The 27,607-nt window shown below is 35.6% G+C and overlaps 1 protein-coding gene across 5 annotated transcripts in view; it reads left to right on the top strand.

Annotated features, from left to right (window-relative positions):
* LOC125060953 (NPC intracellular cholesterol transporter 1) overlaps positions 1-27,607 on the top strand; it is a 64,101-nt gene that overhangs the window by 16,713 nt on the left and 19,781 nt on the right. For 4 of the 5 annotated variants that reach the window (XM_047666079.1, XM_047666081.1, XM_047666080.1 and 1 more), the window contains exons 3-13: positions 15,238-15,457; positions 16,235-16,314; positions 17,269-17,484; positions 18,413-18,605; positions 19,977-20,039; positions 21,153-21,347; positions 22,059-22,340; positions 23,431-23,617; positions 24,268-24,433; positions 25,282-25,543; positions 26,295-26,496. In XM_047666079.1, the coding sequence (XP_047522035.1) occupies positions 15,238-15,457; positions 16,235-16,314; positions 17,269-17,484; positions 18,413-18,605; positions 19,977-20,039; positions 21,153-21,347; positions 22,059-22,340; positions 23,431-23,617; positions 24,268-24,433; positions 25,282-25,543; positions 26,295-26,496 (2,066 nt within the window). The remainder of the gene's footprint in view (positions 1-15,237; positions 15,458-16,234; positions 16,315-17,268; positions 17,485-18,412; positions 18,606-19,976; positions 20,040-21,152; positions 21,348-22,058; positions 22,341-23,430; positions 23,618-24,267; positions 24,434-25,281; positions 25,544-26,294; positions 26,497-27,607) is intronic. The other variant, XM_047666082.1, reaches the window with a different exon arrangement.

Raw genomic sequence — 27,607 nt, 5'->3', positions numbered from 1 at the left:
GACGCCTGTCGACATTGTTGTGACAGTAACTCATCAAAGATACACGATAGTACATCTTAAAACTTTCGTCGTCTAGTTCATTAAACAAATTAGTGTCAAATTCGCTACTTGTTTTCCAGGACTGATACTGGATAAGTCATATCCAGTATCCAGTCTTCTTCTCCTATGACGATAGTCCTTCTCTAAATTCTCGTCATTGCTCGTGTCGTCTTCTAACTCGACGTTCTGGCACAAACTGGCCATCACTAACGTAGTTTTAGCTTATTTATTGGTGGACGGACAACGTAGTTCTAGTTTAGCTTAGTTCACTGAGTTTAGTTTTCATTTAGTTTAGCCGGCGGTGGACGTTCGGCTTAATTCTCTTCAACTAATAAGTTTATAGTATGTGTAAAAACTGCCATAAGAAACGCTCAGTTGTGGAACCACGGACGTCGAAGTGATACGAATGGTATTTTGTATTCTGCCTTGACGTCCGATTCCTATTTGTTTATTAATTCGTTTTCATGTGTTTTTTCTTGTTAATTGCAAATCAAATCAAATCAAAATAATTTATTCATATAGGTTACACAATGTACACTTATGAACGTCAAAAAAGAAATACATATTAAATGCCTCTAATTTTACATTTACTGACAGTTCTCAAATCAAGGGTGTAGAACGAAAGAGGAGACTGGCAATAAACTCTCCGCCACTCTTTTGAATCGCCAAGGTTGTTTTGTATTACACATAGTTTGTTGTGCTAGCTATAGTAGGTAGGTACTCTAATTAAATTGATCTTTATATATATAATATTTGAATAAGTTGAAGCTTTTAAAATTACAGATTTATTAGACTAGCTATATTAAGACTAGGTCTAACTTTTGATCTATTTTTAGATTCTTAATATAGCTTGAGAAACTTTTATCAGAGAGAATTATTTAAAGGTGACCCAGACGTTCTAGGTCACTTAACATATTTAAATATGTATCTTCAAAGTAATAAAATATATTTTTTGAGAGTGGGTCGTTGCTGGAATCGGTAAGGATCTTGTAATAATAATAATAAAAGCCCGTTCAATTTTCAATCATTACAATAGTAAAATATACAGCTTTGATTTGTTATACACATTGTTTTTTCTTGTTATCCTATGTATCGTAGCTACCTTTAATACCGTCAATCGGAACCCATTCACGGGTAAAGGCTTTCAGCCTCTGACTCTGTCTATGGCTTTCTTTCTCCTTTCGCTTGCTGCTACTGCTTCTAATTCTTCTAACTTTTGTTGGGGCGCCCTTTTCTTCTTCCCCTTGGTCCTTTCCATACAGTTGTCTTTAAAGTCCACCTTTTAACTTGATATATGCCCCTTGGCACTTCTGTTTTAAGGCATAATGTACGGCATCTATCTTTGTTTTTCGTACTTACTAAATAGTTTTATTGATGTGTTATTACAAATCAACAAATATTAAAGCGTTTGAATGTATGGCTCATTCGAGACATTGTTTCAACACATATTTTTTATTCTTGATCGTTTTGAACGATAACTCGTTTGAAATTACATCATTTCTGTATGTATTATATATTAAGTAACTTGTTCTAATTTTTGATCGGAGTGTGGAGTATAATTTTATATATGTGGTATTATAACTAAAAGCTATGTTGGCCTAGTGGCTTCAGCAACAACCACTCTTACTTAAGCAGGAGCTTGTATTTTATTGGTTTTCTTATTTGGTGATTACGTCAACAGTAATTATTTACTTTTGTACACATATTACCCACACATTGTAATAAAAAAAAAAAAATTGTCTATGCTTGAAAACGAAATGCATTTTCGAGGATTTCTACAAAATATTAATACGTTTATGAACTATTATTTTTGAGAGCTTTGCTTACTTTCGCTGACAAGAGAGGGGGGGGGGGGGGAATAAATTGCAAATACTGCTTACGTAATACATGAACGGCCCCTTATATGTATTGTGTAATTGTGTTTCATCATTCATTTATTGAAAGCAATAGGCTGAATATACAGCCAATATATAGGTAACTAATTTTGCAAGTCCTGTTTTGCTGAAGACAAAAAACAAAAGACGCGATGAGCAATTTTGTTTGGCATGCAGACGTATCGTCAAGGTCAATGTACAAACCGACTCGCGGTCTTTTGGCGGATTTTAGAATTCGTTATGTATCGAAGGATGATCTAAAAATGAATAATTTAATTATAGTTTTCTTTCGAAAACCATATATTATATGGGCCACTGGTCATTTAATCTTATTAGTATAGTGGAATATCTATAACATATTCTTCATCATACTCTTCATCCATAGTTCCATATCAAAAAGGAGAGAGGCTGCCTTCCACTGATAAAAAGTATTGGATTTTCTCTCGCCTAAAACATTTATTTATTATCCTTATTTCCTATTTTTACAGTAACTTAATACTAATAAATAGATAACTAAACTAAAAACAATATAAACAAAACAGTAAAAACTTAAAACCTAAACCTTTTTATAACTAATTAAAAATAATGCAATTCTTGTGAATTCAGCCAGTGTGCAACTAAATATATCTGTCTCACAAGCAATAATATTAGGTCCTTACATATGAAATTGGCGTTTTACGTTTTGGCCACTTTGACCTCAAATATCTCCTCTTTGGTTAAGAATTCCAAATTAAAATTTGTACAGCTATTTACTCATGTATTTGTGCTTCGATGACCGTCATTCATTTGTTTTTTTTCTTCTGTTTTTTTCTGTTTGCGTCACTCATTTTACAAAATGGAAAACTTAAAGTATCGCATTATTTACGAGTACGAGTTCCGCCGTGGCACTAGTGCTGCGGAAACGACTCGAAGGGTCAATGATGTGTATGGCGGTGATGTTGCAAAAGAAAACACAATTCGTTTTTGGTTCCAACGTTTTCGTTCTGGAAATTTCGACCTGCAGAACAAGCTCCGTGGACAGCCTGAGACCCAAGTTGATAATGAAGTATTGAAGGCTATTGTGGAAGCGGATCCATCGCAAACCACGTCCGAGTTAGCTGCAGGCTGCGGTGTTAGTGATAAAACTGTTTTAATTCACTTGAAGCAAATTGGGAAGATTAAAAAGCTTGAAAGATGGGTACCTCACGAATTGACTGAAGCAAACCGGCAAACGCGCGTCGAATGCTGCGTTACATTACTGAACCGGCACAATAATGAAGGTATTTTTAACCGAATCATTACCTGTGATGAAAAATGGATTCTTTACGATAATCGGAAGTGCTCAGCGCAATGGTTGGATCCTGGCCAGCCAGCCAAATCCTGCCCCAAGCAAAAATTAACCCCAAAAAAGTTACTTGTAAGCGTTTGGTGGACTAGTGCCGGTATTGTTAATTGCAGTTTTCTCAAATCTGGCCAGGCTATTACGGCTGATGTCTATTGTCAGCAATTGCAAACCATGATGGAAAAGCTAGCGGCTAAACAACCTAGGCTGGTCATTCGCTCCACGCCACTGCTACTTCACGACAACGCTAGACCACACACTGCACAACAGACGGCTACTAAATTAGAAGAGCTTCAATTGGAATTTCTAAGACATCCTCCGTACTCCCCGGACCTTGCTCCAACAGATTACCATTTTTTTCGAAATTTGGACCTTGAAACTCCTTGCAAGGGAAAACTCTGATGGGGCAGTTCAAATCGCCTTCACAGATTTTATTGATTCCCGTCCGACTGGTTTTTTTAGTAAAGGGATGAATGAACTACCTATGAGATGGCAAAAGTGCATAGAAAACAATGGTTCATACTTTGATTAATTAAATATATTATATTTAAAAATATTCGACTTTTTGTTCCTCCCATGCAAAACGCCAATTTCATATGTAAGGACCTAATATTAAGGGTGAGACACGGTTAAATGGTGCTTCTCTGAGTATATTTGTACGCGCCCGAGGCACTGCCAGCAATTGCGACCGCTTACCAGCAGTCTCTCCAACATATCCGCATTATATATTTTACCTCTAAGGACCTTAAAAATATATAATGTGATAGTAAGGTCTCTCCTTAGTTCTAACTTGTTGTCACATGACGTAGACCGTTACCATAGTGATCCTAAATCTACCACTACACAAAGGGGCGCGAGCTTAATATGACACGAGAACATATTAAAGCAATAATAATATATAGATCTCGTTTCGGAAACACATTGGGTCGATTCAACGGAGTTCGTGCGATAGCTGTTGCGACAAGGCTTTATTTTAATAGACTACAAACCATAGACAAGTTGAAATGATAAATAAAATCAATATAAACTAATCACTAAGTTCTAATAATAATAATCAGTGGCACTACCACCTTTTTAGGTCTGTTGATCTGTTTCATGATCATTTGTCAATCTACTTTACAAGTAGGTGATCAGCCTCCTGTGCCTGACTCACACCGTCGACTTTTTAGGTCTAAGCCGGTTTTCTCACGAGGTTTTCCTTCAGCGTTCGAGCGAATGTTAAATGCGCACATAGAAAGAAAGTCCATTGGTGCACAGCCGGGGATCGAACCTACGACCTCAGACACACACGCTGAAGCTACTATGCCAACACTGCTCTAATCACTAGATTCTAGTGTTTAATAAAATCTAATCTATATAATATAACATAGATTTGAGGCTAAATTACAATAGAAATAGGTATTATACTGTTTTGTCGACAAAAATTAAAGTGGATTAAATGTAAAAATAGGAAATAATTTCAGTCATATCAGTCTAGCGGAACTTGTGTAATAAAAAATTATTAACCATTAAAAATCCAACGATTTTCGTAATGGTGGATCTATGTTTTGTTTGTTATTTAATGTGAAATAAAGTAGGTTTTAATATCAATGATTATTTCCGACCTTCAGTTTTTCGGTAATTTAAATAATTTTTGTACATTAATCTTGCAACAATTTTTTTTTCATCTGCGCGTTCGCGTGATGAATATTTTTGGGGTTGTAGAAAGGTTATTGACTGCTTCTATATTTACTAAAATTTATGGGATTTGTTTTTGATATGGGGAGTGTTCCAAAGAACTTTTGGGATTAATACCTGCAGCTAAATTTCATCATCGTTGCTCGGCAGAGCGCGTTTAAGACACTTCTTGCCGCGCATCACCACTTTATTGAACCAGCTGTAGCACTCCCTTTAAGGCCAGCTTCACAGCACACGAGCCCTTCAAGTATTACGTAAGCATATTTACGGCAATTTATTCCCCCCCCCTTCTCTTGACAGCAAAAGGAAGCAAAGCTCTTAAAAATAATAGTACATAAACTAATTAATTTTTTGTAGGAATCCTCGAAAATGCATTTCGTTTTCAAGCATAGACAATGTTTGGGTAATATGTGTAAATAATTACTGTTGACTTAATCACCAAATAATAAAATCAAAGTCACACACATTATACACCTTAGCTTTCCCCCGCTGAAAAGATGGTTGCGACGAAAACACTTCATTTTTAATATATATAACAATTGTTAGATAAATATTAAATTTGCTTTTGCGTGATTAACGTGAGCAAGTATATGATTTTTTAAAGCGGGTCATGGCAATTCTTGAATATCTTTAATACGTAATACAAATGTTAATATTTATTTCGTAAAAATACCTACATTTAACTTTCTGTTAGCCAGAGTTACGTATTCAGTACTCAGAAACAGTGCTCAGCTCCAAATTAAAATGTTAATATTTAATTTGTTACTTTAAGTTAGTATATATAATGATTGTTTGGCACCTATGCTTTTAATAAATACATATATGTTTAAGCTTATGTAGGGAGCGTTCAAGTATTACGTAACGCAATTTTTTCGAGATTATTGACCCCCCCAGGAACTCGCCGTAACGTATTTCAGTACCCAGGTACAGTACTGTACCCAAGTCTAGAGAAACGTTTCGTGACCACCTAGTGACTCTTTAGTTACTATTATGTGGTGTAAGTCGAAAATAATATTAACAATAACGCGTAATTCAATCCCCGCCCCGCATCGTAACGTTTTACAAAAGGACGTCTCTGAGATCTTACTTAAGTACGAATTAGGAAATAAATTGTATTTATTTTTGTATTGTTAATTTATAAAGCGTCGTTAAAAGAAGCCAAGTGTCAGGGAAGGTCGTTGCGTGGGACGTCATATTTTAATCAAGTTATTGATTTTCTCTCCTTTGAGATGTCGGAGGCTGTTTCTCATTGCGCAATATTTTTTCTCTCCTTCTAATTTAATTAATTTAATGAGTCTATTCATATATATTTTAATTAGATGAATTGGTTTGTGTATTAGACATAACTTCCTTGAGACATATTTCACGCGTGTGCTTAAACGAGTTGACTATATGTATTTTTAATACCAAATCATTAAAAATTCGAGCTACACTTATAATAGTTTACGATATCGTTTCTCAAGCGGCGGGTGGAGTTTGTTTTAAAAGGGTACCTTTTCGTCTACGTACCTTTCGTACCTTTCGTCTGTTGAAAAATAATAAATACATAATACATATAGGTACAAAAGATTCGTTAAAAATAGCGCGCTATGTTCATATATATTGTTACAGTGACAGGGTCGCATGACTGTTTTACTTAAATATTTGACGTTTTCGTGGGTCGCGACAGAAAAATGGTTAAGAAACGATGGTTTACGACATACTTCTACTAAATTAATATAAAAATTAGGAGTTTTGATCATAACACGAAGAAAACAGACACACTTGCACAAACTCTTACACACATAGCCACAACGCTATATACTGCGGTGTAAAGGATGTGCTATTAGTGAAAAGTGCATTACCTTTTAACTAGAAACTACTTAATTGATCGTTTAGCAAGTGAGCCGCAATACATTAGCATTAATTATACTTTGTTAATTGTTGATATTGTGGAAGTTTCCGTTCGAATACTTAACCAAAAAAAAGTTTATCAAATATGTGATTACCAACAAACATGCATTAGAAATATATAGATTTAAAAAATATAGTTCCACGTATTAATGTCAAATTGCTTTGAGTGGGATCTCCCATTATAAGTGGTCTCAGCGGTGTAAGTTCTCGTACAAAAATACGTTACTAATACTTTTTTAAGACAGACATAGATATTCTCCTGGGAAAATAGTAGTAACTTATGTGAAACTGATCTAAAATAATCGTGATTCATGTGCACTTTTTCTTTTTCACGTGTCATTCTTTTAATATTTTCCTGATCATCAACATAAGTTTTAACTGCTTTGTTTTTTTCCATTACTTTTGTCTAAACTATATATATGCCTTATGTATTTTTGCACTTCTTGCTAATCTTATCTAAAAAAAAACTCGAAAGCGATAAGGCCTCCTTTTCATTTAATTATGTCAATTGTAATTTCTGCAACGAAGTGTTTAATAAATAAATATTAAGGTCGCTACTCCGTACTCAGAAACATTTTGGAAGTAGCCCGAATTTTTAGACGTCACGCAATTAACATGAAAATAAGTTCACATACAAGGAAAATGTATATTCCATCCAATAGTAATATTAGTTAGGGGTTTTTAACAAATTATTAGCTTAAATCTGTAATAATAGGATAGTTGTACATCATTCTTGACTATATGAATCACGCGTTACTCATGTAGGTATGTATCAGATTACGTTGTATAGAGGTCATGTATGAGCTGTTTGGGATATTAAATATTAACGCGTAGTAATTTGATTCGGACGATGAATGTAAATTAATATCTTGTCTTTGGCTATTCTATTACTTCGGTATAAACTCGAATGTAACATTATTTACGTAATTTGTTTTAAATGCCTTTTAGTATTGTGTTTTGTTGTCTTGAATATTGAATTCGATTAAATAAAAATTAAAAGCAAAATTTGTTAGCAAAAATCGAAGACGGGTGATGTTTGAGTTTTTTTTTAAATCTTAAACTCTGAGGAAGGCTTTTTATGGAGAAAATAAAAAAACTAAACCTTTGGTTTTATTTAGTAATTTTAACGCCGTAACTAAGTTGATATTTGCAATATTCCGCTAGATTTTTTAGAAAATGCCTGATTTGTTCTTATAAATATCACATTTGACTTTATTTCTCCGTTTCATAAAGACGAAATATATTTTTCTGGAACAAACAATAATTTATAATATCGCAACATACATGTGTATATTACGTCATTGTGATAAGGGTAAGATTCCACTGGGCGACTCCCAACCCTGACATACTGTGGACAATACCCGGCTGACTAACTGACAGATAAAATAAACATTGCTGAAATATTGTGAGTAATTCAAACATCTCTTGATCCAAAGTGTATCCAAACTTTCGTATAAAAAAAATGATGAAATCAGTAAGAGACAACTGAGAACAATAGCAACAGATAAACAGTGTTGTTATGTAACATATAGTATTAATATATAATTTACTTGTATAATAAAATTTTGTTGTTATACAAATTTATAATAGTGCATCATGAAACGTGAGGTACACTATCTTATCGTGGCGATATTTTATGAGATGCTTCGAAAATAGCTTATTTTTATATTTCCTCGTCATAAAAGATAATTTCTTTTTGTCAAAGCGTTTCGTAGAATCTATATAAAAATAAATTGCTGTGCGTTTGTGTCTATTAATTTCAGGGAAGGTTTTATTCGTGGGAAATATAAATATTAAGTAATGAAAAATATTAAAAACGACAATTGAATTTTCTAATAAAAACTGTTCCTAGCTGGGAAATGTTTAATATCTTTATAGAAATGAATATAATTAAAAAGGAAGTGTAAGAAATTTGAGAGGTTATCTTATGAGTTTGACTAAACAAATATTTCTTAATAGACGATTAATTTAATTTATATTGTGAGCGTGTAAGACTGCTGCGAAATGAGCACTCAAAATAAATAATATAAACTTATACATGCATAGCACCCTGCATCCGGTTGATGGAAGGCAAGCTATGATGGTAATGAACGTATAAATACCGTATATTTAAAGTATTAATTGTCTTTAGATATCCATAAACCTCGCAGACTTGTCCCTTTGCAGCTAAATGTGCTGCTGATTATCGAATGGAGTGTGAGCGCAGATCGTTTCTCTCAAACGTGTCTGTTTACATAAACGTAATAAATTGAATACGCAATAAAGATTCCTGTATTCCATTGCTTAACTGCTTAGAAGAGATTACAAGAGAAGCTCCTCAAATCGCTTAATTAGCTTAACTGATCCATATAACTATGGTTTAAATGCAATGGCTTCATCTTATGTAACTAATCAAATGTCTAACGTAAGTCTCTAGTTAAATGTTATTCTTTGAATAATTTAAACTAAAGATTTTCTTCATGTCAATATTGATTTTACCTATTAATTCGCTATGTGCATGTCATCACCATTCCATTTCTTAAGGACTCCCCCCCCCCTCTCTCTCTCCCTCTCTCCCCCCTCTCTCTCCCTATCTCCCTCTCCCTCTTTCCCTCTCCCCCTCTCCCCCTCTCCATCTCTCCCCCTATCTCTCTCTCTCCGCCTCTCTCCGCAGGGACATTGTGTATTTAACAAAGTGGAAAGCGTTCTGAATAATTTTATTGGCTGATACCTGCTGTCTTTTTTCATTAACGCACGAGCCGAGATTTTCCAGGTTTTATCTGTACCACGATGGCTGGAAGTCTTTCACGGTTTACCTAGGCTTTCCCTTTTGTCAACTAGCTTGATGTAGAATTTGATCCTAGTAGAGGTCCTTGGGAGATGCCATTTAACATGGGTGTTTAGGGATTCGGTAGCCTCGTAGGACTGTTCCGTAGGCTCGTGTACGGGATAAATTTGATTATTTATTCAAAAAGGAATAGATTTTCGAATCGTAACAGAAAAATCAGGAAGTTTGATCTGGCCAAAACTGACATTGTCGCATTTGACGAAACTGACGTATAGTAGTAGTAGTATATCTGTGGTCATAGATCAGACAATGATAAGTAGGTACATTCATATATCGAGTGTTTCATATTTTAATAGTGCCTTCAAGATTTCTTAATAATTTAATTGCTTGTCATAATAAATAAGTCTTGTAATTGCGTGTAAAACAGTTAAATTGTCCATTATAAGAACTATGTATTCATATTGTATAGAAAAAATAGTAGGCCATATAAAATTGTAAGACGAACGAACCATTCGATGGTAAATCTTCCTGTTCTGTTTAGTTTTATCCTTCAGATGCTCATTATCATTCTAAAGTTATTTTTACAAGGGTTTCCTTAAATTATTTTTGATACTTGAGCGCGTTATGGAAATAAAAACGAAATCAAGGTAAAACATTCTACTTGTTGATGGTGGTTTGTTCGAATTCCAAATTTAAATTTGCGTGTTGTTCCCACTAGAATGTAAGTGCGTGCTCCTATTTCACCACGCCTTCTGCTGATAGACGACAAATCTTTGTTTTTAATTTATTTTATTATTATTTATTACTTAAGATGTCATGTGGAACATTGTGTAATGGTTGCGAGCTCCTTACAAACGTTATGTAAAACAAAAACTTGGCGATTAAAAGAGTGGAGGAGAGTTTATTTAGTTCTTCTCTTCCGTTCTACGCCCTTGATTTGAGAACTGGCAGTAAATGTAAAATTAGAAGCATTTCATATATATTTATTTTTTGACGTTCATAAGTGTACATTTTGTTACCTATATGAATAAATGATTTTTGAATTGAATTTGAATATTCTAAATGTTAGCTCGAAATACAGTGTAGTGAACCGTCGTGGGATTTGAATGCATTGTTATTTTTTCTAAAGATCTTGATACTTATTTTGAAGGAATTGAAAATATATTTGTGAATAAATGAGCAAATATTAATTCCACATAAGTGTGGCTCTCTTTCCCCATAGACTCTGCAGTTAAAAAGTCATTTTACTGTGTTTTACTGTCTGCACGTGTAGATTGGAATTTGATAAGGTTTTTCATTTATCAATTGTTTGTTCTGTTACTCAATCATATCTTGGTGAAAATGATAAGTTTACAGAGAAATTTGTTCAAAAACTTTTGTTAATGTTTCATTATTATTATGCCTTAAACAAAATTAACTTTAAATAATTAAATTTATTTATTTATTACAGAAATACGTACATTATCCTTACAGACTATGCCAATACGATAATGTCGAGAAAAATAAAATATAATAAAGTATATAATATTAAACACATAACATTCACAATATCGCTACTGTGAATTCATTTTGCGAACATATAAATATGTCAATAGTATCCGACACAGCATTCAGTATGCGCAACGTCTTTGATAACGGAGATCTGTGCATTGTGCAACAGTCTAATTCAGGCCCTTGGTACATATATTATAATTGGTTTACGTTTAATTGAACTTTGATTTATGGATATAATGAATGAACTTCCTGGCTGTAAACCAAACGAAACGTCGATTATGATATAGTAGAGTAAATATGTTGTGTTATGTAGTATATAATCTTCTCCCGGCTTCGTGTGGCTGAACATTTATGTTTATAAATTGTTTGAAAATTAATATAGCCTATGTTACTACCACTCAGTGATAATGTATTATTCTAAATAAAAATCAATGGCGCTATAACCATTTAGGTCTGGACATCAGATTTCTGTTTTGTTTCCTGATCATTTATTCTTTTCAAAGGTAAGTAGATGATCAGCCTTCTGCCTGAAACACTTTTGGATCTAAAGCCGGTTTCTTGCGATATTTTTCTTTAGAGTACGGTCGAGAGTGTAATCCCTCTTCGAAAGTCCATTGGTGCACAGCCATTACTTGAACGCACGGATTTTGGGTTGAAGTGCACCCTCAACCAACCAACACTGCTCTGTTAGGCCCAGCACACATGGTGAAACGCAACTGCAACGAAACCCTTTTGAAATTATAGGTTTGAAACCAGTTTCAAACGTTTTCCACACACGCTGCAACCTAAATATGATGAAATTAGTCACAATAATTCTGATTTTGAGACCAGACAGAACCAAATCCGACACGAGTTTCCTGCACGCTGGTTTCAAAGCAACTGATCTGCAACGCGTTTCAAACCGGTTTCAAACTAGTTGCGACGTGTGTTGTCTCTCAAAGGCATAAACTCAAATGAAACTCAAAAGTAACTAGTAGTTGCAGTTTCGTTGCAGTTGCGTTTCACCATGTGTGCTGGGCCTTAGTATACTAATGAAATGCATTTTGACATCGGTCCAAAAACTTTCCTAAGTAAAATACTAGTTTAAACAAAAGACTCATTCCCTTTATCATAACAGGTGTTTATCTTACAATTATCAGTTATTTGTAAGCTGATAGCCTATTTGACTGTCACAAATGATCAAAGGATTTCCGATATACAAATACTTTATTTCTCATTACTAAATGCTGTTGATATCTTTAAAAAATTATGCAAGCGTCTATTCAGTTGCATCGAATAACACTATTTCAATGTGAAATACACTCACATAACCGTCTTTCATATCAATTCATACTAAGTTGACGTTTAAAATTGTTACGTTACACAGCGTAACGTAAAAATTGCATCATGAGTTTTGAACACTGGCTGAAAACGTTGATATATGAAATATCAAATACTCATTTTATACATGAAATCATGTTATTATTTGTCTTGAGGATGCTGGGATACAATTAATTGAAACAAGACGAGACAGTTGGCCTGCTATATACTTAGTCTTGCGGGGTTGTGAGCAACCCAAGAATTCTTCACGAACTCTGTTTCTTCGTACCTAGAGGATATTTTGTTAGTCAAATATTATTACAAATTTATAGTGTAAATATGAAAATGTATTTGTTCAAAAATATCGTCAAATCATTTAATAATATTAATGAGATAGTAAATAGGCGGGTCCACACAGAGCGAGCAGCCTCGCGGGGCATTTGCCGCGCGAGGAAACTTATCGCGAGGCGGCTGCGCGCGGTAAACCTCCAGAGTGCGCGCGACAAACGAATGAGGCGCCTTTGAGCAAATCAAAAAGCCGACACTCGATGGCTCGGGCGCTCGCTTGCCTCGGCCGAGGCGCGTCCACACAGAGCGAGCTGCTTCGCGCGGCAAATGCCTCGCGAGGCTGCTCGCTCTGTGTGGACCCGCCTATTGCAGATGTTCAACAGTCACTGTCTACTTGTCTGTATTGTTAAGTTAGCTTACTATATGCGTATATCTATGTAATTTCGCTTATACAAAGAATTAGTTGCCAGTCAATTATTATTACAAATTTAATAAATAAATATTGCCTCAAAAATCGGTAATAATATTTAACATAGTAATGCTAATTGTTGCAAATTTGTCAGAAGACTCTTTGATTTGACTATTATATTATTTTAAGTTAAAGCGTCTATTATCTTAATTTCGTTTACATACAAAATACACATGTTTGCAAGTGCTAAAGACTTATACACTTACACTGTTCTCTATCAACAAACTTGTGTATAGAAGCCTTATATAGTCCCCCTTTGATTAAACCTTGGTATTTCCACGATCGATCCTCCATCGTTGAATCATCGTCTCTGTTATATATTCGGTATATAAACGCAAATCATCAACGTTCCAATGTGTAGTTAATATAACTTTATACACTTATATATTATATGTTTATACTTATACTTTATATGTATCTATTATTTAAAAAAAATGAATCATGTCAAAATTATCGATGATGTAAATTTTCGTAGAGTACAGTACTGTACTCAAGTATAGTAAAACGTTTCGCGACCACCTAGTGACTCTTTAGTTACTATTATGTGGTGTAAGTCGAAAATAATATTAACAATAACGCGTAATTCAATCCCCGCCCCGCATCGTAACGTTTTACAAAAGGACCCCCTCCCTCCCAAAACGCGTTACGTAATACTTGAACGCTTCCTAAGGCGCTATGCTTGAACAATAATCAAAATATCATTTATTTATATAAGTTATTAAATGCACACTTTGACGTTGATCGTCGTTAAAAATGCATGCTTCTAGATTTATATTTACTGCCAGTTCTAAAATCGACGGCGTAGAACGGACGAAAACTGTTCGTCACTCTTTTTAAATGTAACTTGTAGTATTAAACGAGGCAAGTGATTCCAGATATCAAACTTAATAATACGCATGCGTAAAGAAATCGCGTCTCTCCGTTTTCTACAATGTGTACTATGGTGAGTGATCTGAAGATTGGTTTGAGTTGATCTCTCCTGCCTCGTTTCAACACCGTACGAGCAATGCAACACTTTATCAACATCACCTTGATGGCTGGAAGTCTTCCTCAGTCCGTTTCACAAGGCACTTTATTTTGCGAACTAGCGAACCGTGGAATCGACTTCTCCAATTATTGAAAGTTTGAGTGTACTCCTCCCTCAAAGGCACCCACTAATAGACACCAAAAAGTGTCCGTATTGGGCGTGCTGTATGCTTGCTTGTTGTTTGAGCAGTGTTGGCCTAGTGGCTTCAGCGTGCGACCCTCATATCTGAGGTCGTAGGTTCGATTCCTGGCCTTGCACCAATGGACTTTCTATGTGCGCATTTAACATTTGCTCGAACGGTGAAGGAAAACATTGTGAGGAAACCGACATGTCTTAGACCCACCTGGAGGCTGATCACCTACTTACCTATTAGATTTAAAAATGATCATGTAACAGACTCAGAAATCTGATCTAAAGAGGTTGTAGCGCCACTGATTTTTTTTGTATCCTTGTTTGCCCACATTATGTAAAAAATCTCCAGTTGATAATTAAGTTCAATCGGAATCTAAGAACTGTATCTGCGAATCTTAAAGTCATTGTCTTATGACCTTATTGTAATCAAGGAACCTCTGTCTTAGAGTTGGACGCAAGGTCAGATTATTAGCAGGGTTCAAATGGCTAAGATAAAGCTTTTTGTATTAGTAAAATACAACGTTTGTTTAGTACTAAGTAATACTTTGTGTATAGACAATTATGTAATGGACTCATCTCAAATGAATTACGTAAAATGGCATTTGAAGACCTGAGTTTTTCTAGAATTGTTAGTGCTCAAGATGAGCTGGTGATAGATGTTTTGCAATATAACGTAGAACGCTACTTTCATAAGGCAAACGTAGAGAGTTAGGATTCATGTATAAATTAGTATTAGACTAAGATATCGTGTTTTGATTTAATCTAAAAGTGTAAACTGAGAAACGGTCAGCGTTCATTCTTACATAACCTGTTTTAAGATGCGTTATCTTAGGACTTAATCGTGTCTGAGTTCGTAAAATTGTCATGCGTCTTCTTTCTGATATCCAGGTTTGTCCCATCGTATCTTTGTTATTATTTTATGGAACAAATTCAATAAAAAAATGTTTTTTCCAACAGTCAATCCTTGAAAAGTACTGCCCGGATATCGCGGCGGGCAACACGGTCTGCTGTGACGGGGAGCAGCTCAGAAACTTGGACAAGAGTATAGGCGTCGCTGTCAACCTCCTCTCACGATGTCCCACCTGCCTGGACAACTTCCTCAAGCACATCTGCACTATGACGTGTTCCCCCATTCAGAATACTTTCTTGCACGCGAAGAAATATGCGCCATTTAATGGTAAGAAAAATGTGATATTAAATCTCTTAAAATAGTGTGATTAAATGATAAGGAGTTGAATCCCAAGACAATTAATTCTAAGAAGATTCGTTTTTAAATCCAAAATTAAATAGAAAAGAAGAAAATCTTTGATAGTATTTAAATTTGTTATAAGTGCTAATATGATCTTAAAGCAATCCATAGCAAAGCAATAATACAAAACCAAATGTTTTTGGACACTGAGGACACTTTTTCTTATATTTTTTTTGTTTACTATATGTAAATCTTACTTTAGACTAAATGGTAATTTTTAATGAAGGCCTCTCAGATTATTAAAAAATTCAGAATGAAGATCTGGGGGCCTACCATGAACTCTTGTTGCGAGCCTATTAACAACCTACAACTGAACTGCATAGCTTATATTTTTATACCATGACTTCAAATAATCCAGCCAGTTAAGATTTTAACTGGACCTTAGCGCTAATTATTATGTTCATTCAATTTGTATTAAAATTCGTATCATGACAAAATAGAAACCACACAATATGGTTGTTCTTTCGTTCGGTCTTGCATTCAGTTCTAGGAGGTTATGGTACGAAAAAATGCGATTCAAATTAGGAACCTAAACTCACCAGCATCTCAACTGGATCGTTTTAATAAAGCTGGTACCTGGAACTCAGTTATCCACAGTTTACTGTCCTCTAAAAATCTCTTTCGTTCTGGAATTGCAGTGTTGTAATACGTCATTTTGCGGCCCTCACATTTGTTGGTGCTAATTTTTTTTAATATGATTTTCAGCAACGCATCAACAGGTGGATGAGATAGACTACCACTTGGGAGCTACTTACATGAACACAACGTTCACGTCCTGTTCTAGTGTAAGTAATAGCTGTATAGAGTAATTGAATTCTGAAAACTAATTAATAAATAAAACTGAAAAATTCTATAATCACTATAATAGGAAAAAATCTTGATAGAAAAGGCATCAGTCAAAAAAAAAGGCGGGTTGCACTCCGGGAGTGCCGGCAGAAGTGAGAACTTGAATATTAACGTTGTGCATTTTTGATATTTTGGAATGGTTAGGGAATAATTTTGCACGAATTGCTTTAATTATCAGTATAAAAGTACTATCATTTATGTGGTTGAATACAATATTTATTTATTGCGCTATCGCACACAAACATGACAATTTATATTACATTAAATACGCCGCGCCAGCTGTCTACTCTCCATCCCTCGTCAGTCTGACCAAATCGTTAATAATAAAGCTTTAGACGTTTCGCAAAATTAAACCTTGATGTATTGACTTAAGCTCCAATTCCACATGCATCAATGTATCTGAGGAAAAAGACAAATGAATTAAAACCGAAACTATATAGCACGAAGGTTCATAATCCTTTAAAAAACATCCGTCTTACGAATTTGTCCTGACGCGAGTTCAAATTTTTTTACCCATTCCAAAAAAGTGTACAACGCCGCTAAAGAAGTTTTCACTTCAAAAACTTTGTTTTGTATTTTTAGAATTAGTAAGACAGCATTCTATTTCTTTGTTAAAACTATTTATTTCGTATTCCTACAGCTATCATATATTATTATATATAACAAAAAACAAAAATAGAATACATAATATGTACAACAACGTTCAAACATAAACGAAACTTTCAAAAATTATTAAATACATTTAACTAAGAAATACCTATTGATTAAGCTAATATATAATGTAAATGTTGTCTGTTTGAGATAAATTCATCTGTATAAAATATTTAATAAAGGTGTTAATAGTTAGTGTTAGTGTGATAGTGTTAAAAACATCGTATACATTAAAATTTCAGGTTCAAATGCCATCATCAAACAAACTAGCGTTAGACTTGATGTGTGGTGATTATACATCTGAATATTGTACGCCCCAACACTGGTTCGATACAATGGGTGATGCTGCCACGCCGTACGTGCCATTTCAAATTAACTACATCAGTGGGGATGAACCAATTGATGGATTTACACCAGCTAACCCACCGACTAAACCTTGCAGTATCGGATTAACGGAGGTAAGAAAAAAAAGAAATTTTCCTTAGATTTAATGATTATCATGCTTATAAGTGACGTCACTACAGCCAGATTATATTTTTACATGAACATTGCTGTTCTTTTACTCTGTCTTTAGAACATTGGGTAATCTTTGTAACCCCCTGAGTCAGAATATCTGGTTTATTAGAACGAAGTAATATAATACAACCAATATATAGTAAAAGTATTTTATATAATAACCACAAAGGGCCCTAAATAAAACTTCAGATTTCTGTATCTGCTTCATCATTTGTAAATCTAATAGCCGAGTAGGTGATCAGCCTCCTGTGCCTGACACATGTCGACTTTTCGGGTCTAAGGCAAGCCGGTTTCCTTACGATGTTTTCCTTCACCGTTCGAGCGAATGTTAAATGCGCACGTAGAAAGTCCATTGGTGCACAGCCGGGGATCGTACCTACGACCTCAGGGATTAGAGTCGCACACTGAAGCCACTAGACCAACACGCCTCATTTTATAACATATATTTTTTGCTGTACGTGATTACGACACTAGGTGTTGTAATTCCGAAACGAAATATATAACATTATTTATCGCTGATACACATTAGTGAACATTTTTTATGTATCATCACCTGATGTTAAGTGATACCACCGCCCATGGGCACACAAATTATCAGGAGGCTCGCAAGTGCGTTTCCGGGCTTTGGTACGGTCGCTCTTGTCTTGAAGAAGGAACCTAAGTCGAATTTGTTCGGAAATACTTCAGTGGGCAGCTGGTTCCCTGGCCTTAAGAATCGCTCAGTTGTAGAACGAACGAACATAATAACAATTTTAATTACGTAAAAAATATTACATAGTGCAACTGACGAACTTGTATTGAAACAATTTCTTTCAGGCAACCCTAACACCAAGTTTCATACAAAGTTATTATGTATCATATATTTTCCAGGGTCAACCAGGTTGCTCCTGCTTAGATTGCGCTGCATCCTGCCCAGCTCCGCCTCCCACGCCCCCACCACCAAGGCCTTTCACGATCGCCGGAGGAGATGGATACGCAGTGTGTATGGCTATCGTCTTCGTTATATTCACCTCGTTGTTCCTTGGAGGTGTCTATTGCTGCAATCCCCAGGAGAATATTGTTGGTGAGTTTTCTCGTTAGGTTTTGTGAAGTGCAATTTTTTTTTTCAACTGTTCAGCTGCGTTCAATCTGAACTAGGCTCGATTATTTTTCATATTAATTATTATAATAAATCTAAGGATAAGATTCAGAGTCGAGACTTAGCCCTAAGTGAGACTCTAGTAAGTCAAATTTGACATACCGGAGTCATAGTCGTGTCTCGTTTCTGAATCTTTCCGTAAGTCTAATAAATCGAAAGAGAACGCGATGAAAATGGCTTTTGATAAACCTGCGACACTTATTAGGATTATCTTTATGCAGTTGTAATAAAGTTTATATACTTTTTGAGTAAATACCATTTATAAGTAAGTTTTACACAGCTGTGTCTGGCATTCACCCAACAAAAATAATATTGTGGACGAAATGGCGTAAAGGTCAATTACCGTGAAGTGAATGACCCCAATGCTACGTCCTTGAACTTCGACCTATTTAGCGTATCAATTACTTAGTTGATTATTGCATTTTATATTGAAGTAATGGTGAAGGAGTAATACTAACAGTTTTGAAAAACAAGATGGTGATGGCTGGATACTATACAATTGAAATATCACGTTATTGACACTTGCAATTTTTTTATTTATTTTAAGCATGGCCGTGTCATTAAGGGGCTATTCAGCACTTGGAATTACCGCATCCATTTTACACTAGATTTTCTAAAAAAAAACCCGAAGTGGCCTAATACACGCCAATTCTGTGAAAGGTAGTTTGTAAATGGATGTGCTAATTTATCAGTTGACAGATATTTTATACTCACACGTTTGATCTGTCACCTGCTTGCGATAATGCAAATATATTATAATTTTTAAGAGTCATCCTTCACAAAACTGAACATTTTGGAAGTTTTACTATTGGTTTTATTTAAGTTAAAATCGGTTTGGAATAATTCTCGATAGAGTTATAACTTACGAGCGGCCTGCGTAAATCTATGAAAGAAAAGTATAATTTTCTAAAAAAAGGCCAAACGAATATCAGAAAACTATTTAAAAAACAGATAGAAAAGAAACTATGCGAAGCGACCTGTGTTCCGGCTTCGAAGGACCTTTTTTAATGTTTTGAAAATAAATATAGCCTTTGTTAATAAGATTTTTGAGCTTATTCAATACAGTTATAGAAATCCTTCCTCTTTATAGTATAGAGAAGGAGATATTTAAATTACTAAAAGTAATTTTCTTTTGCACGAAATGTATACTTTACTCTGTCGCTGTTAATTCTTCTTTGCTTCATACACTTGACGAAGGGACACTCTTAGAATTGAACAGATAGATTGTCCAAAGTTGTGAGGGATGACGATTTGGTAGTCGGGTAAACTAACCGGGTGGTGTTGGGTTTGGGACAGAGTCGTGGAGGGCCGGAGACCGCGACGGACCAGAGACAAGCCCGCTACACACGCATAGATCTAGTACGTATACGCCAAGTAAGGTTGGCGAGGTGACATCAGGCGTAATTGCCGTAAAACTAAAGAAAATCTATGACTTCGTAATAAAATTTAGTTAACAGTAGTGATCTGAAAACTCTCATTTTAGTAAGGTTTATTTTTTTAATGATATAAAATTTTTTTTTTAATTGTGGTATTAAAGAGTTTAACATAATGTCCTCAAGGCCAGTGAACACGGAAATAGTAATAAATGTTTAATAAATTATCTTTCATAGTTTGATTTCCGTAAAAGATTACGGTGATAATGATTTTGCCTTTAAGAGTTCAAGGATATAGATTTACACCTGATGTCATCTTTGACCAAAATTCGTAGAATAGTGCTTGTTTAGTAGTTTTGTTCTGTCCACCTTATAACACGTATATTGCATGCGGTTTAAGTATTTATAAAAATGGTTTTATGGTGTTAAAACAATTTAAGAGAATGAGTTATAAATTGTCTTTCTAATTTGATTCCATTACGGAATGAGCCTTTTTCTTAAAAGGCCTGCAACGCACTTGCGAGCTTAGCCATTCCATAGACAGCAGCATAGCTAAATATCAAGAAAGTTTTCACCTATTATTTTTCTTTATAGAACTTATGTGGAATGTTCTGAATGAGTGAAATTACGTCTTTGATAATTTTTTACTTTTTACTTATACATGAAGGCAAATATGTTAAAATAATAAAAACCTTATTTAAGAAGTACGCATGGTAATATTCCTTTCTGCAAGCAGCTGAAAGCAGCAATTTATTATCAATAACTTGCAATTGTAATACCTTTTAAACGGGAAGAGATAACTTCCTTTGTTTTTCTTTATCTGTTAAAAAAGGAGTTTGTATATGGCTGGAATTCGATAATATAGGCTTCCTAACATGTGTGCTAAATTTCCTAAGTGAATGTATGTTTACCCACCAATTTCTCGGAGACTAAAAGTCATATCCGGATGATTCCTTTTCATTTTTAAAAAAAGTTTAAATTTAGAGAACAGTCCAAGTTTCAACAAAAACTCATGTAGAGTAGGTAAATGATCTTGACAGGTATTTGTAAAAAAATGGTTAAATTTTTTAAATTACTTAAATATAAATTCTGTATATAGGCGTGGCATCCGAAAATAATCAAGATATGCCCACAAATCCTGGAGCTGTCGGCTGGTCGATTGATCAACCGGACGGAGCTAATGACGCCACATTCTTTGAGAGGCTCGGAGCTAAAACTGAGACCAAGCTGGAGGACTTTTTCCAATGGTGGGGATGTGCTATGGCCTCGAGGCCGTGGATTGTTTTGTTGATGGGTGAGTTTGTTAGACTATTCTGGAATATATTTGATTAGCGCAAAGTTATATCTACCTTCAGCAGCTGTTAAACCATTTTTTCTGTATTAAGTTTGACATATTTGACAGCGCCCAAGACGTGAGATACTAAATATAAAAAAAATAATACTATTTAAAACATTACTTGTATTATTTTAAGCTATTGCATAGATTTTATCGCGGGCTTTGAGCGCGGCGACCGATTCAAGAAATTCCGTAACAACAATAAACCTAATATACGATAACGTAATATTTGTACGGCCGATACGCGTTAGAGTGGGACAGAACGCATACTGTGTATTCACATTGCTCTGACGAAATCGGTGACGTAGCGTAAGCGCGGGCTGTGCAGTCGGTACGCGTTAGAGTGAGACGTCATATAGGCGTATTAGTCTGAGTCTGGTAGAGTGGTAGATTGAATTAATATCAAAGAAAAAAAAAACTGCGTAAATAAAAAATTAATAAATAATTATAATTGCATAAGTTGATAAAAAATGCTATGCAATAGCTTTACGGCGGCAGTCCCCGAGTGCCACACATTTTTTAAAATTTAGTTTCGTTGAGTTATTATTAGTAATTAATAAGGTTATGGTCTTCTCTCGTGAAAATATATATTTCCCTACTAAAGGCCTACTAATTAAAATAACTGTAGTATGTTTGCTTATCAATTTCAACCTTTTTTTGGTATTGCAGGTCTATGTGTGGTAGTTTCTCTGGGTTACGGCATACGGTTCATGCAAGTGACCACAGATCCGGTAGAACTATGGGCGGCGCCCAACTCCAGATCGCGTCAAGAGAGAGAATACTTCGACTCTCACTTTGAGCCGTTCTATAGGACAGAAATGCTGATCATCACCGCTAAGGGTCTCCCGAAGCCGGAGTACACGGCTGCTGATGGCACTACTATAACCTTTGGGTCTGTCTTCAATTCAACGTTTTTGTTGGATGTGCTGGAGTTGCAGAATAGGATAATTGGTGAGTTGGTTTTTTATAGACACACTAGTGGACCCGACAGACGTTGTCCTGCATGATATTTCAAGCGATTAGTAAAGCAAAGTATGAAAGTACAGACTGCAGCGCCATCTGGCGGGCTGATTTGTGAATCTAAACCATTCCCAGATCCCCTTGAACACACACAAAAAATTTCATCAAAATCGGTCTCGTCGTTTGAGAGAAGTTCAGTGACGTACACACTCACAGAAGAATTATATATATAAAGATTATAATGTATGGCATATCCATGCGACTTCTTCGGTACTTCGAGTCTTCGATACAAGAGAGTGAGTTGTGCTGCGATATCACTGGCTCGATTGTAAGGAAGTTGCATGGCGCTGCGCCATCTTAGGTTCTGATGTCATTTTCACACGTGTATATCCTTTCTATAACATATATTCATAAATATGTGATTTTCATTTTAATGTGTAATTATCGAGAGCATAAATAAATTATTTAGGATCAGATAAGTACGATACTAGAAATATATTTAATTTAGGGAAAAAAATCTTTTACTGCTTAGAGCGTTACAGTATGACGTCAAAAAACTACACACAATGTAGGTGTCGCTTAAAGGCCGGAAACGCACTTGCGCGCCTTCTGGCAATGTGACGACGGTATCACTTAACATCAGGTTTTAGGCACGCACGGGGCATATGCCCCCTTTGGGTGGGGGTGTTCGCGCCCTGCTGATATAGAGTGGTACGGGGACGAGCTATTTAGCCATTTGAGACAAGGGTTCCAGCCTCCTGCTCATTTATTATATAAAAAAAAATATATCCAAGTATTAGACCTCATACAATCAAATTGCTACCTGACTTTGACAGATGGTGTCAATGACAATCAATATGACATTATTGTCATTATTGTAATTTGAAGATTTTAATTACAATATTTTTTCGCAATTTTTTAATAAACGTGGCGAAACATTTTTAACTATATTAAATACTAAATAAGGGCCTTATTACTGAATTTATTACCAATTAATGAAACAAGAACACCGGAAGTCACAACAAGCATCATACAGTGCTTCCACCCAGTAGCAGCATTCAATATTGATAAAAATTTACAGCCTTAGGAAACGAGACCCGCATAGAGGACATATGCTTTGCCCCACTCTCCTCTCCGTTCAGTGGGCCCGTGACGGCTGACAAGTGTGGTATCATGTCTGTGCTCGGGTGGTGGGATAACGATGCCAGCAATATTGAGGAGAATCTGGAGGATAATGAGTATCTGTCGCAGGTCATCACTTGTGCCAAGTAAGTATTTATACGAATATTTTTTTTAAGTTATACTTCGTAAGGCGCGTTATGAGAAATTGATGAAAGTGAAATTTTACGATGTGCGCGCATCGTGACACAAAATTATCAGAATGAAGTTGCCCACGGAAGATGCTACGGCATTGGACATAATTTAAAAACAACATTCGAATAACAATAGAATTTTTGTTACACTTAATGTAAGAGAATAATAATAAATATTTATTTATTTAATTTTTCAAATGTAAACTGAACTTTATTGACTATAATGACTCCTTTTCCAGTCTTTGATTATTTAATTGTAATTAATTATTTGCATGCAATCAAAAACTATTTTTAATAATGCCAAAGAAGTATAACTTCTTACGCGCGTACATAAAAACGCACCCTTTTTTTTTTAATGAAAGCTTTAATGGTGTTAGGTAGTGTACTGTATAGTTTGGTTTTTAATTCCGTAGAATTCTGACATTTTCATAAGTTTTGCTACTATAAAAGTTCTCCACCGAAAATGGGACATATTTGACCCATTTGAAGACATAATACAGGGTGTAAAGAATTATTAGATAATTCTCATATATTTGTTCATTAGGAGTAAGAACTTTTTTGTAACGAAAGTAGTGTATAGTTTTAATATAATCTTTCGCTTCCAGCAATCCCTATACATGTCTCGCCCCGTGGGGCGGGCCGGTGTTGCCGGCCGTGGGTTTGGGAGGCTTTTTGGCCCCCCAGGAACAACTCACCAAGAAATCTCGCTTCCACGAAGCCACTGCCCTTATTCTAACCATTCTTGTTAATAATAGACACGATAAGGAAAAGGTACGTTATAATTATTATTTATTTATATATTCAAAATTTTAATTTAAAAAAAGTAAAAATTATTTGACTCAAATTAAAAATTCAGATATAATATTTGTTAGATATGTAGGTTTACGAACACGTTTTAACGTAACTATAAATACTTTGTATGATGAGATGGGAATAAGACAATCTACAAGTAAAAAGAAATAGAATATGCGTGAAGTTAGCAGCTATGCCAAGAATTTTGAATGACCATAATGACATTTACCTTTTAAACAAATAAAGGAGTTTTAATTATTTTTTCAAGTTAAAAGGTTATATACCTAGTTTTATTCATATTTTATATATTATCTCTGAATCTGGCTATTTAAGGTGTATTAGTATTTTATTCCACCACTTACAGGATTTAAAATCAAATGACAACCAATTACCCGGTTCAATACAGCCGGGAAAGCTTAGAATCGCCTAGTTATTTGTATTGATTACGACAGAATTCAGATACTAAATAAACTAACTACATTCGGTAAACTCTATCGAGTTACTCGATTAGGGAGCGTTCAAGTGTTACGTATCAAATTTAGGAGGGGTCCTTTTGTAAAACGTTATGATGCAGGGCGGGGATTGAATTACGCGTTATTGTAAATATTATTTTTGAGTTTCCAGTACTTTACACCACATAATGGTAACTTTTAGGTAGAAAGATTCACTAGGTGGTCACGAAACGTTTTACTATACTTGGTTACAGTACTGTACTTGGGTACAAAAAACGTTACGGCGCGTTACACGGGGGTCGCCGATAATCTCCAAAAATTGCGTGACGTAATACTTGAACGCGTCAAAGTTTACATAACTTTTCTATTTTTCAGCTGAAACCAGCAAAACAATGGGAGAAGGAGTTCATAGCATTCATGAAGAACTACACGGAGAATGAGATGCCCGCGTACATGGATATTGCGTATACGTCCGAACGGTCCATCGAGGACGAACTCGATCGCGAATCGAGCTCCGACATTTCGACTATTCTCGTCTCTTACTTCATCATGTTCGCGTATATCGCCATCTCGCTCGGACGGTTCACTACTTGCGCGAGGCTGCTCATTGACAGTAAAGTCACTTTGGGATTGGGAGGTTAGTTTGTTTGTTTTTTTTTAAATATAATAGGGAGCAAACGAGCCTGGAGGACACTCATAAAGGGCAGTCATCGCATCCCATAGACACCCATTTTTAGTGGGTGCGTTGCCGGCTTATGTGGGAGGAGTATACTCGAATTTTGAACATTTGGAGTTCGTATCTCTCACCGGGAGCCTATTCCACAGTTCGCTAGTTCGCCAATAGTTTACTTATAATATGAATTCACTTATTATATGGTATAAAAAAACAATTTTGCGTTTTAAAACATTTTTTTCATAGAAAAACTAGCTGACCCGGCAAACGTCGTTTTGCCAAGTATAATATTTTTAGGCAACATTTTTTAGTTCAATAAAAATAAGTATATATATAATAAAGAATAGGGGTTGATCGTAGAGGGGTGACAATTAAGTGTTGTATGTATTTTTGTATGCTGTATCATAAGAAAATAAAAACAAAAAGTCTTGTTAAAAAATAAAAATGTAGGGGTTGGACCACCCTTAACATTTAGGGGGATGATAAATGTATGTCTGATTCTCAGACTCACTGAATATGCATTAAAAAATTATAAGAATTGGTCGAGCCGATTCGGAGGAGCATGGGAACAAACATTGTGACACGTGAATTTTATATATAAGATAATTGTTTTGGGGTCACACAATTAAAAAGTAAACCAGAAAACTGTTGAAACTATCGTTGACTCTTAGTTATTTTTAATTATAATTATTAATTAATTTTATAAATCTTGCAGGTGTTTTAATAGTCCTAGCGTCGGTAGTGTGCTCTATCGGTATCTTCGGGTATTCGGGCGTGGCGGCCACACTAATCATCGTCGAGGTGATTCCCTTCCTGGTGCTCGCCGTGGGAGTGGACAACATCTTCATCCTGGTCCAAACAAACCAGAGAGAGGGGAGGAGACCCAACGAGACCATTGCTGAACACATCGGCAGGACGTGAGTTCAATATATTATAATTAATAATAGAAAATGTTCCTGTGTGTGGGCTTGTTTGATTCGCGCGTATGTGTGCGTGCACGCAGGGAGTAGTGCGTGCACCAGTGACTTATTATTGAATGCCCTTTATTTTGTAATTTTTAAAAAATTTAATCAATTACTTAATTTAAAAATAGTGGTTGTTTTACCTACCTACCTACCTACTACCTACCCCATAAGCCGATCCTGAGAAAATATTCTTCTTGCCTGCTCTACGCCTTTGACTTGCGAACTGGTAGTGAATGTAAATTTATAATTATTTAACTTTTTGTTGACGTTCATTACCTATATGAATAACTGATATTTTGAGTTTGAGTTTAAGTATAACATAAAAATACAGTAGAACCTCGTTAAGTCGAACCTCGATAAGTCAAAAACCTCCAAATCTCGAAAAAGCCTTAGTTAGCGGAGAGCCTTAATCTCCCTTGATACCCACAAGTCAAGTGGTCCTGACGGCCTTCCCTCGATCGTTCTTAAGACCTGTGCTTCTGAGCTGACTCCGGTGCTTACACGGCTCTTTCGACTCTCGTACTCCTCGGGCGTAGTTCCAAGCTCATGGAAGACTGCGCATGTTCATCCCATTCCCAAAAAAGGTGACCGCTCTGAACCATCCAGCTACAGACCTATCGCAATCACTTCTTTATTTTCAAAGGTAATGGAGTCTATCATCAATAGGCAGCTCTTGCGATATCTGGAGGAGCACCAGCTAATTAGTGATCGTCAGTATGGCTTTCGCCGTGGCCGCTCGGCTGGTGATCTTCTTGCCTATCTGACTCATAGATGGGCCGAAGTTGTGGAAAGTAAGGGAGAGGCATTGGCCGCTAGCTTGGATATAGCTAAGGCCTTTGATAGGGTTTGGCATAGGGCGCTTCTTTCGAAACTACCGTCATACGGTTTGCCCGATGGCTTATGCCGATGGCTGGCAAATTTTCTTGTAGGACGTAGCATTAAAGTCCTAGTTGACGGAGCGTGTTCCAATCCTAGACCCATCAATGCAGGCGTTCCGCAAGGTTGTGTCCTTTTGCCGACCCTGTTCGTTCTGCATATCAATGACCTGTTGAATATCGACAAC

Source organism: Pieris napi, chromosome 22 (genome assembly GCF_905475465.1).
Source record: "Pieris napi chromosome 22, ilPieNapi1.2, whole genome shotgun sequence".
Lineage (NCBI taxonomy): Eukaryota > Metazoa > Arthropoda > Insecta > Lepidoptera > Pieridae > Pieris > Pieris napi.
Note: the sequence above shows the minus strand (reverse complement) of the source record. Positions and strands in the feature narration are given on the sequence as shown.